The sequence below is a fragment of the Chlamydotis macqueenii genome, chromosome 3 (assembly GCF_036417535.1).
Source record: "Chlamydotis macqueenii isolate bChlMac1 chromosome 3, bChlMac1.mat, whole genome shotgun sequence".
Taxonomy (NCBI): domain Eukaryota; kingdom Metazoa; phylum Chordata; class Aves; order Otidiformes; family Otididae; genus Chlamydotis; species Chlamydotis macqueenii.
This window is the reverse complement of record NC_141558.1, coordinates 82,378,209-82,390,418: the sequence shown is the minus strand read 5'-3', so window position 1 is coordinate 82,390,418 and position 12,210 is coordinate 82,378,209. Positions and strand designations below refer to the sequence as shown.

At 37.9% G+C, this 12,210-nt stretch overlaps 1 protein-coding gene across 2 annotated transcripts in view; it reads left to right on the top strand.

The window, feature by feature from the left end:
• Positions 1-12,210, top strand: part of SRBD1 (S1 RNA binding domain 1) — a 130,377-nt gene that overhangs the window by 75,538 nt on the left and 42,629 nt on the right. For both annotated transcript variants that reach the window (XM_086745502.1, XM_086745501.1), the window contains exon 18: positions 1,711-1,793. In XM_086745502.1, the coding sequence (XP_086601628.1) occupies positions 1,711-1,793 (83 nt within the window). The remainder of the gene's footprint in view (positions 1-1,710; positions 1,794-12,210) is intronic.

Sequence of the window (12,210 nt, the reverse complement as noted above, 5' to 3'; positions counted from 1 at the left end):
TTCAAACCTCAACTAGACACCTGAGCAACCTGCTGTTGCTGACCCTGCTTCAGCAGGGGAGTTGGATAAGATGATATCTGTCCTGAAGAGGTCTGTTCAACCTGAACAATTCTGTGGTTCTGTTAAGATGCATGTATTATTTATATATATATATATATATATATATATATATATATATATATATAAACTATCTCTCTCTATCTCATATGATAATCATAGTCATGCTCATGATTTTATACATGTATGTGTGTGTGTATAAAATGAGCTGTTGACCACTGTAGATAGCTCCTGTTTTCCTAATTGAATGTTACATACACGTTGTTGACCAAATCACCATGCATATACATATTTACTCCTGACTCCTCTCTATTCTTCCTCTTATCCTCTTGATTTTCCTTAGAAGTTAATTTAATTATGAAATAAATTTTAGGAAGTGTCTTTTGGAATGACTAAAGCCAGCTGTGGGTGTGCTTCTGGAGATAGCTAATAAAGGATCAGTTTATTTTTTTGTGTCATCCCATTTCTCTTTCTTGCACAACTGCACATGGCAGGAAAAGCAGCCTTAGCAACAAGGCCTGGCCTTGTTTTTATATTGGATTAGGTTTTTTATTTTTTTGTTGCTGTTGTCTTCTGGGAGTGGTGGGGAGGGAGAGTGTTTGGTTTTGTTTTGTTGGTGGTTTTGTGTTTGTGGTGGTTTTTTGGTTAAAGACCTGTGCAGTACTCCCAGACACTCCTGTTCTTCATCTGTGTTTACTTCACTAAGTAGAATGCATGTTCTAAGAGCTGCTAAGCCAGCTAGCCTGTCCTTGTTTTACTCAGGAGGAAAAAGAGTTTGTAAATGTAGTACTGGTAGAGTGGAGCTCTTCTAGTTCAGCGTGCACAGGAGGGAGCACGGTTGCAAATACTAAATGAAACTTTAGATCCACACAATGAGACCAAGTTTGAGAATTTACAAATTGACATTTTGCAAATAAGATTTGGGTAAGTAAAGAATTTCTCAATAAATATAGGCTTCAAAAACGCACTCTTGGTTCAACATTTGGATTTAGAAGACCAAAGGTTCTTCCAATGTGATCTTAATGAGAAATGTTGGAAGTTGCTTTAGTTTTTTCTAAACGTGTTTATAATGATGACAGATTGCAAACTGATGTGTTTTGGTATGCAGTTTAGATTAGTAAAGTCCAGAAACAATTTTCAAAGAGAACACTGAATATTATGGTTGAATTATGCAAGTGTATAATATATAACTTAGGAAATACTGTGTTAGATAAATAAATCTGTGAACAATTACTCCATTTTTTTTAAATGTTTATTTGTTTCTACATATTTGTGATTTAAGGTTAAAGGATATTCCATAATTTAATTTTAAATATTACATCATGTGCATTTTAGAATGGATACAAGAGAAACATTTAATGTACATAGTTCTATTTGTTAACTCTGTGACCTGAAAGAACTTTTTAAATGTCATGATTACAGTTTGAAATCTCCTTAGGTCTTTGCCTGAATTATTCAATTAAAAAGTTTGACTAATGTGCATTTCATGTCCTGTGTTTAACAGTGAAAAAGGATTCTGCTATATTATTGACTATCTTCAGGTAAAAAAAGGAGATTAACTATGTGGAAGACTTAAAAAGAAATAGCAAAAGCAATTACACAATTCTGATTTTCAGATAAAACCCACAGTTGTTTTCTAATTCTATTTTTCAGTTTCCATAGCTAGACGCGTCCAAGACCCATTAGCTGAGCTAGTGAAAATTGAGCCCAAACACATAGGAGTTGGAATGTATCAGGTAAGATAATACATATCATTTAATCTAAGTAATCTATCATGATATAGAGCAACACAAAAATGCTGCATTGTAGTTGTCAACTAGTTATGTCTCCTTTAAAAGACATTTGTAGAGTTGATAGAATGGTAGTAAATACTTAGAAGTCAGAGACTGCCTCTTTTTTTAATCTCTGCTTTTAACGATTGTGATTGAGACTCTGAAATGGCTGTAGCCAGATTTATAGCCTATTAAAAACATCAAATCAGACAGGTAACCCAATCTGCAAAGCTTTCTCTTTTTTTTTTTGTATCGTTACAGCAATGGAGTTTTAGCTCTTTGTGTAAAATACAATGAGATATTGATCCTCCATTTAGAACCCATTAATTTGTACTATTATGCGCATACCTTCTTAGAAGTTTGTAATAAAAGCATTTGTTTTGAACTTTTTCATTTACAAAACCTGAATTGGAAAATGTTTGACAATTCTTACTTTTACACATTTTTGTAGGTTATTTCTGGGAAGTAACTTTTACCTTCGAAGTGTCTTTACAAAGTGAAATGTATTGAGAAGTGGTACATAAGTTATTGTAATTTAACAGCATACTGGCATCCATTCAGGAAAGCATTTGTGCGTGTGCTTAAGTCCCACCAAATAGAGAAGTAAAACAAATATAAAATTCAGCATGTGCTTTTTGCTATATTTTGAAAGTGTAGAAGGTGAGTAAATTTGAAAGGCTGGAACAGAAGTCAGAACAGAAAGCACAGAACTGTGTGGATCTGTTCTTTGAGGTTAGCACATGAGAGTTCATGGGATAGAATGCAATTAGCAGCCTAGAATCCTTTACTGCCACTGCTAAAGGTGGCATGACAAAGATGCTATGAAAAATTTCAAAGTGTATATCCTATTTTCTTTTTTAAAGAACCGAGGTCAACACTTTAGTTGGTTAAGGTAGTGCTCAGTACTGCTTTTGCAAGCCCTACTTGTATTGCCACTGAGTGTAAAATGTACTCGTGTTGCTTGCTAACTGCAAAACTTAGTGGTAAAAAATACTGTGGATTTCTTTAATGCATGTACCCAGATTCAGTAAAAATGTGCTTTAATGATGACAGCTATAAATCAGGGGATGATCATCTGACAAAAAGAAAAGGAGCTTCAATCTGAAGCATGCTTGGTTTCCTTAATTGTGGAGACCCACTGCTTTTGTTTGTAACAGTAGCAGCAGTAACAACAATGATGAAAAGAGGTGCAGATTTTTGTTGGCCCTTGCTGTAAGGAAAGAAGTATTTAACAACAACAAAAAAAACCTGCTATGTTAGCACTTTGAGAAGAAGTTGATACCTTTTTTAAACAAAATTTTTAAAAATCAATTCCAAAATGAAATATTTTACTATTTGAAGTACACTGTGAATTTGCAAGTATTAGGAACTTTCATCGCCATGGCTAGAAGATAGATTTAGATTTAGGTGCGCACTATCTACTATTGCATATTGTATAAGCATACATCTAAAGCAAAAAGGCATGGAGTTAGAATCATAGAATGGTTAGGGTTGGAAGAAACTATTAAAGGCTATCTAGTCCAACTCCCCTGCAAGGACATCTCCAACCAGATCAGATGGTCAGAGCCCCATCCAACCTGGCCTTGAATGTTTCCAGGGATGGGTACCCCTTTGGGCACCATGTTCCAGTGTTCCACCACCCTCGTTGTAAAAAATTCTTTTTTCCTGATGTCTAATCTGAATCTACCTCCCTCTATTTTAAAACCATTACCCCTTGTCCTGTCACAACAGGCCCTGCTGAAAAGTTTCTCCCTGTCTTTCCTGTAGGCCCCTTTAGGTACTGGAAGGTCACTATATGGTCTCCCCAGAGCCTTCTCTTCTCCAGGCTGAACAGCCCCAGCACTTTCAGCCTGTCCTCATAGGAGAGGTGCTCCAGCCCCAAATCATCTGGACTCCTCTGGACTTGCTCCAACAGGTCCGTGTCTTATGCTGGGGACTCCAGAGCTGGACGCAGTACTCCAGATGGGGTCTCATGAGAGCAGAGTAGAGGGGGAGGATCACCTCCCTCGACCTGCTGGCCACTCTTTTTTTTGATGCAGCCCAGGATGCGGTTGGCTCTCTGGGCTGCAAGCGTGCTTTGCCAGCTCATGTTGAGTTTCTTGTCCACCATCACACTCAAGTCCATTTCCTCAGGGCTGGTGGTGTTTGCATGATTGGTTGGTCCTTCTTTTCAGAGTTAGTGGTGTTTGTATGGTTTTGGGAGCATAATATTATCAGATGAATGTTGCAATGAACATATTGCAGCAGTTCTCTTGTGTCAGTGACTAAAGCTGGTGTCATTTACTTTGCACTGAAACAGAGCACAGTAGGTACCATGTTCCTGGCCCACTCAGGGAAGCTTCTTCATCCACTAGATCCACTTTTACAAGTAAACACCTAACTGCATTATTTGTTCATGTGCAAATTCATTTATATAAAAAGTTTCAGAGAAATAATTCCTAAAAGCCTGCTAAAGGTGGACCTCAATTTGTTCTTTACCACCTGTCTGCACTTTTAAGTCTCATAATGATTTGGATAAATGCCCTGAGATAGATAGACTTTATGTCAGAATTCTTAACAATCACCACAGAAGCTATAAGGTGCTCATTCAAAGATACAAATAAATTTCTAAGTTAATAGAGCTTTATGTGACACTATTGAAAGAAAATTTTTACTTTTGAACATGAAGTCAGAAGCTCTGATGCCCTTTGGGCACGAGCACTCTCTTGTGGCAGGGGAGAGGAAGGGAGGAGAAGAGGAATTAAGCTATTACGACTGATCTTCTCTCAGAGGGAACAGTCACTTGCTGGCATCTCAGAAGGCAGGCATGGGAAAAGCTGTTGTGTCATACAGGGAGTCCCAGAGTAAGAGCTGATATAGTCCTTCAGATAAAGAGTATATCAGGGGACAGAATGTTATATTATCCAAGTCAATCTGAAAAGTTTTGTTATACTTTAACTTATAACCTAATTGGAGCTGTAGCTTTTATTAATTTCTAGGATGAAATATGCAATGTGCAGTTGAGATTGAAAACATAAGAAGCTTTTCACAGAGCAAGTTACTTTCTTACCCCGCTGTAACTATAAACCTAGTATTTAGATGTGACCTCTCCTTTCTTAAACAGCTTGAAATTGATATTTAGGAATCCAGCAAATCCAAGGTTTGGCATTCTTCTCCTGAAGGACAGACAGCAATTAGTCCTGCACTCAGCTTCTGCCTCTTTAGGCAGAGGCAAGCTGAGGCTGTGCGCTGCTTCCAAACGACTCTAGACGCTGTGTAGCACAAGCAAGATGGTGGTTTCTTGAGGGATGGTTGCACGCTCACTGTATGTTGATCACAGTGTGAGTTCCCTGAAGGGGTGGTCCTGTCTTTTCTGCTGCTCCTGCCCAAGTGCTGGTGATGGCTATGTGATGTCCTGGGTTGGCAAAAGGGAGGGGCCACAATGATTGGATTGGGGGAGGAGCAGAGCTGGGCGTACTGCTTTCACAGCAGCCTGAGTTTTGATTGACTTCGGATGTGGCCTCTCTACCAGTTTAAGACAGCCAGAGATCCCAAACTGCTCTACTTGAAAGGCAATGGCAGAGACATTCATTTTGGAGTTTTTTTTCTTGGAGGTTGAAGTGAGAGAATGACAGAGCAGAGCCTGCCCGACGAAGGCTCTACCTTTTGCGATGGGACTGTGGCACAGGAACATTGTATGTTCAATTGAGTGACCCCCTTGGGCAGGAGCTGCTGCTGCTATCAGCAGTCCTAGTAGTGCTACTGGAAAGTGATGTGGTTGTGTGTTAAATCTGCTCACTATATGAGCTTTCTCAAAGTCTGCGGAGTGTGTGCCTCCCCACTATCTCCACAAAGAGTGTGAAGGGGCTGCATCTTCTGTAGTTGTTGCTTTGATCCTTCCTATGTGACCTCTTGGTACTTCATGTGCATGTTTGTGAGAATATTGGTGTTTTCTATTTTTTTTTTTCTAGTGCAAGTTTTCCAAGCAAATCTGCTTATTTGGGTATGGATACTTTGTGTATGGAAATACAGGTTTCCAGGTAGCAAGACGGTCCCATCAGTTGGGATTTGTGTTTACTTATTTTAGTTGACAAAAAAAAAATGAAACTTGTACTTGACCACCTGCTTTTATTCTCCTTTCAACTTATAATTCTGAGTTTGTGCACTACCAAGAAAATCAGGTTTGTCAGAGAAAAATAAACAGGCCTCGGATCTCCTAACAGGTATTTCCTTAAAGAGAAGCACAACCTGATTTATTGGGGCCTCTCTCAGACTAAATTCCAGTTGCCTAAAGGTCCTTGTCTTCCTTCATCTTTATCTCATTAGGAAAACTGTTCTTTCCTCCCAGACAGGAACCTAGCCAAAATTAATTTATCATCTTCAAGTCATATTGCTATGATTTCTTCTGTAGTTGAACACAAAGATGATGACCAGACTCTGCCTTATACAGAATGTTTGCCTTGCCGCCTCCCCATGCCAGTTCAAAGCTAAATTCCTGTCAGGGAAGAAGCAGTTAGTGGCTCGAGACTTTATTATGCTGCAAACTGAATTCTGGCTAATGAATTACCACTACAGTTGTAATGATCTTGGAAGATGTAGATAAGAGCTGAGAACAAAGTTACTTCAGAAAGACTGTGGTTAGGGAATTAAATTCCAGAGCAAAGAAAATTAATAAGAAGTAAAAAAGATGCCTAAAGAAGAAAAAAAAACATCCTTCCTCTTAAATAGAAACCCAGCTTTTCATAGGAGAATAAAACAGCACTAGCGTAAACTTTCTGTCCACCAGTCCCCATCAAAGACAAATGGCCTCAAGTGAAAGGGGAATGAAATTAATAAGCTTTTTAAAAGTCAAAACCTCAGTCTGTATTATAAGGCAGAGAAAGGAGAAATAATGCTAAGGGACTTTGTTAATTTTGGTTAGTCTTTTGCTGGTCATTTAATGTGCAAAACCCTTGGATGCTAAAAAAACAGTAACCTCTAAGGAAAAAGCTAAGTGGAGCTCAAATTCACCTGTAGCCTAAGAACAAAATATGTGGTGTGTACCATGTCTGATCTTGTACAAGCAACATCCTTTTTGGTCTTTATAATTTTTGGAGCACAAAAATCTCTTCATGATATTTTTTTTTTTGATGTAGTAACGTCTTCACTGTTTAACACATTTGGAAAATTAACATCACAAAAGGATGTAAGAGATAATGTATGTAGTCTTGTAACCTCTGCAGTGGGAAGATGCTCAATTCCAGATGTAGCTGGAACATTTTGTGTAAAAATAAATAAAATTTGTGAACAGTTTTCTTAAGTATAGCAGTTCCTTCAGAAAAAAAAAAATGGTTGAGCGTTCCAATTCTTGGTTTATTTTCTATATAATGCTGGAAGGTTCTGATCAAAGGAGAGTTTCATGAAACATAATCAGAATGCCTAATAATAGTTAAATTTGGAAATGCCTTTTCTATTCCTCTTGTCCTTTTTCCTCCGTGTGTTCCTCTTATTACTGAAGTGCATCAGTATTGCATTTGATTATTACCTGTAGGACATTTTATTATTTCAGTTGCAATTTAATATGTCTTTTAGACTTGGATTCCCCCCCCCCAAAAGATGGATATGTTTTATTAAATGACAATGCAACTTTAGGGAACACTTTTAATCAAATATGCTTCCTCCTTAATCGGACCACTTCTGTCTTAATTAATGTGTTGCAGATATAAACCACTTTAAAATCTACAGCCAGCTAGTTAATAGCGAGACATCTCACTGAAGTTGTATCTCAGTTCCCGTTGGAAAGGAAGGAGGTATTTTCCTTTAGCCTAGAAAGCCAGGTATAATGCTTGCTGCTGTCGCAGGCCATCCTTGCATTGGTCCTTCCTTCCCTGCCTCAGTACCAAACCATAGTCATGCTGATGAGAGGGAACTGGTGGGCAGTGGTGGAAGGATGTTACTGGCCTCTCCTGCATGTGGCTGAAACTACATATAGCCCTCTTAGTTTGTTGCATTCTTTAATCATCATCTTCCTTCCTCAAAAGATGTGTGTGGCATCACCGCTGTAAAGTCATTATAAACCTCCAGTAGGCACCTGTGTGACAGGATGGGTATTACAAAGGTGTGGCGTTAACTTTATTTTTAAGAGTTGTATCATCTAAAATTTGGTTACTTTTCTGAACACCCATCATGCAAATTATTTGCTTGAGGCAAACTGACTGTATATTTAATGCTTAATAGTTACTAAATCCGGAGATATTTGAGAGGTAAACTATAGCACCATTTTAGAATTACAGGGGTCAAAGGGACCTCGAGGATATCTCTAAGTAGAAGAGTAAGATCAGATACAGTTGAGTCAGCCTGATAAAACTGTGGTCTGAACAAGCCTGTGCATTATTTCTATTTGTTGTCTTTCCCATAAGAAAAGCTGGCTTGTGTCCCTTACACTGCAGGAGTCTGTCAGCCTGTTCTTACAAAAACCTAGCAAAGATAACTTGGTAGCTTTATTTGTTAAGCCATTCTGAGGCTTAACAAACTTTACATATATTTCTTTACTATCTGAACCAGTATTTTGGGTAAACTAAATGTTGTATTGTTTCTATAATAGTGGAAACTTGACAATTAGCATTTAAAGTGGAAGCAGCTAACAAAAAAAAAGCTGTGAAGTAGTGATTGAGTTGTCGTAACATGAACGTTGGCCATTGCCAGTCAGTGTGTGGTTTAAGAAAATCTTTGTCTTCATTTTTCCTTAAAATGGATATACAGTTTTAATGGGTGAAGGACTTTGTATCTTTCTTGATTTTGGTTATATATCCTTTGCATAGTATACTTTTATTTAATAACATGGAGCAAAGTTCTGGAGCTGGTTGATTTTTTTTCATTCAGGAATCTACATTTTTCACTGAGTATTAAAGAATTTTATTTCACTTCTTTTTTTTTTTTTTTTTTTTTTTTTTTTGTTAAGTGACCCATAGGGTATATGTGTAATTAGGTGTGTTACTTGGATAGCACAGGAGAATCACTCGTGTATGATGTGAGAATATGATGGCATATGATGTGCAAGTGTGTCTTTTTAAAATCTGAGGTGCAATTGTCAAAACAACCTCAAACTTGAGCTTACTTTATTAAGCTTATTAAAACAAATTTGTGTGAGTTTGCAACATATATTTTTCTGATTAGAAAATGGGACATCTTAATGGTGAGGAATGCATTATATTGTATGATTCGTGTAGCTCCTGTGGAAATTCAGTTTAGCAGCAATATTGTTTGGTCAGAATTGTCCACAAAATGCTTCAGCATATCTTCTATATTACTACACTGACTTTATACATACAGTTAGGCATAGAATGAATCTCTTAGGATATAACTGCAATTTTGTGAGCTTGCTTGTGGTTTTCTGTACTCTGAAATGGTTGTGTAAAGAGAACCTTTGCTTAAACACTAAGTGTCAAAGGACACCAGTGCTCACATCTGTGTATCTCACAGTAATCAGACCACTTCTTAATGAACGAACGTATCACTCGTTTTTGGCAGTATATGGCAACGGGTTAATTACAGATGTACATTAAGTGGAAAAAACCTGTGAAATATGCTACTGAACTGGAGCCTGGCTGAAACTGTGGGGTATCATGAGAGAAATCTGGCTACTCTGATGTTAAAGAAATTCCTAAATGACGTAAACTAAAGGATATGTTGCCACTATTGTAAATTTAAAAAAAAAAAAAAAAAAAAAAGTGATAGTAACAGGGCAAGTTCTGGGATGCTTCTGTATTTGTCTCTGAATTAACTCACTGAGACCTGAAAGACAGAGGCATGTGAAATAGTACTTCACATAGTAAATATGTTTAGCTATATTTCACATAGCTAAATAGTATTTAGCTCTGCTTCTCAGTAAAGGAAACTTAAACCTCTCCTGTGAACCTGTAGGGTCCTGCAAAGAGACTATTGTCATGGAATTTTTTTTGCGGCATACTATAACAAATTGCGTGCTTTGAAAGTTGTGGAAAAGGGAGAGGAGTTCTCAGAGTTTTAAGGTATACAATAACTTTTTGAGGAATGAGGAGTGGTGGCTTTAAATATAAAATATTGTTAAAGGCAGGCAAGAAAAAGAGTCTTGGCAACAGGGAAAAGGTGTGTTTCAAAAAAGTGGATATGAAATGTGGATACATTTGTGCTTACTGCAGGATTTCTAATGCCAGGGAGCTTATGGAATCCTTGATTGTCATGTAGTAGTGGTAAAGCATTAGCTCTGTGAGGAAAGCAAGGAAAAATCAATGTGGTTTTGCTCAACACCATTTTTAGGGTAAATTATGTATTTTTCATTTTGAAAAGTAAAGCCCTGTGAACCAAGCTGTCTGACATCTATGGGGACAGAATCTTTGCAGACAGCTTTGTCAGGAAGAGGTAATCACCCCATAATGTTTTCTGGATGCTTCCCCACCCCAGTGAAGAAGGTGTGCAAAACTTAAGATTTCTTTCCAAGTAAGTTACACGTCTGGCACGTTTGTGTAATTTAATCTTCAGCAGCAGTTTTGCTGGCTGCCTGGGATAGTTTATATCCTGTAACTTGGCAGTCTTTTTGGTTGTGTCTACCTATTGTCTGGCTGGCAAAGAGAAATCAAATGTCCTGTCAGCAGAATAAACTTTTGCTAGTCTTTTATGGCCAGTTAGAACAACACAAAGGGATATAGAAAGAAGATAACAGTTGTGTTATTGATGATTTTAGCTAGTACACTGGATATGTTTACCAGCATCTTCAAGAAAGCGTGCCAGCTCACGGAGGTGCGATGCTGCCCCTTTAAGGCAGTGGAGGAAAATGTGTGCCTGTGTATTTCCAGAGTGCAAGAGCACAGCGGTATCACCGCATCTGCACATGTCACTCACGAAGCTGCCCGTGAACTGCATCTCTGTTCGCTGCTGTCACCAAAAATGCATTGTAGACAGCATTTGAAAACTTGTCAGAGATGTGCCTTTGTAAGCAACCTGAACTGCAGGTAAATTTTAGACATTACTGCTAATAATCCCCCACTTGCATCACTGCTATTTCTTATTAGAGAGTTTATATCTGCATACGTGGGGTTTTGTAGAGCTGCTGAAGTTTTAGCAAAAGTAGGGAAGTTTCAGAAGCGCTGGTGTACGGTGGTGGGATGATCTAAGGGTGTTGATAGGGAACAGCTGCTGGACAGCTTTGCCCTTCCTTGTCAGTTTGTTTCTGATTGCTTAATTACCAGCTTTCTTGGCAGGAGTTTAAGAAGTTTTTTGTTGCCATATGACAACAGACTTGGTGCAAACTCTCTCATGTAATTTGTGTTCTAATTGGATTAAAATATATGTATTCTTGTTCAGGAAAAATAGGTGTAAAGGTTGTTGGCTACCAGACTACCACAAAAGCAGCAGGTAGGAACTCCTGAGCAGAATTGCCCAGGTATAGGGTACCCTTTATGCAAGCCTGTTTAATATTTCAGTTTGATTTTCCACCCCCACCCCCCACCCCCCCCCCACCTTTCTGTAAATGTACTTGGGCAGAGCTAGTTCAAACACAGGGGAGCTGAGTTACGATCCAACTGGGCAGATTTAAACTCCTACGAGAGACTCTGCTGACATGGGAGCCAAGTGGCAAGAAGAGCAAAATGGGAGTTGTGAGGCTGGGATCCTGCAAATCAGCTTGATACGGTTCTCTATACGTTGGTTTGGAAATGCTTGGTTACTAAAAGCTGAAAGAGAAAAGAGGATGATAAAGTCTGTATTTTCAAAAGTATTTTTATTGAACAGCTTCTGAAATGTGTGAGATGCTGTTGGGTTTCCTGTTTACATTTCAAGTGTTTAATAACCTTAAGTGAGAATACACAATTTTAGCAATGAAAAATTGTTCAGCTCCTTTCATTTACATTTCATTTAAATTTTCATAACTTAGTTCTTTACATTTTTGAAACATTCTTAAAAATACTACATTAAAAAGCAGCCAGAGAACTGCACATTACTCTTGGTATTACCTGTATCTATGATGTGGTATTTTTGTTCATAGAACATGCGTTTCAGGCTCAAACATTTATCTTTTATGTGAAGTAAGTTGATCTTTAAGATGCTATGTTATGAAGTCTAGTCAGATTTTAATGTAAATATTATAATGATAAAGTTGATTAAACTATGCCTATACTAAAAGCATCTCTCTAGTGTCCAAACTCAGGTAAAAGTGGCAGTGGGGATGTGAATCACTGGCTTTGAATGTGTGTGGGGGGTCGATTTAAACATCGTGAATGTAAATATTATTCGTTATTGGAATTCCGTAGTCACTGCTTGCTGCGCGGTGGTCATCTGTTGCATCTGTTGTTTTGGTTTCATGAATTAACAGTATATTCATTTAACTCATAAGGAAAAATACTAATATTATCGTACTTTTTGAGTGATTCCATGTGAGTTCATAGCA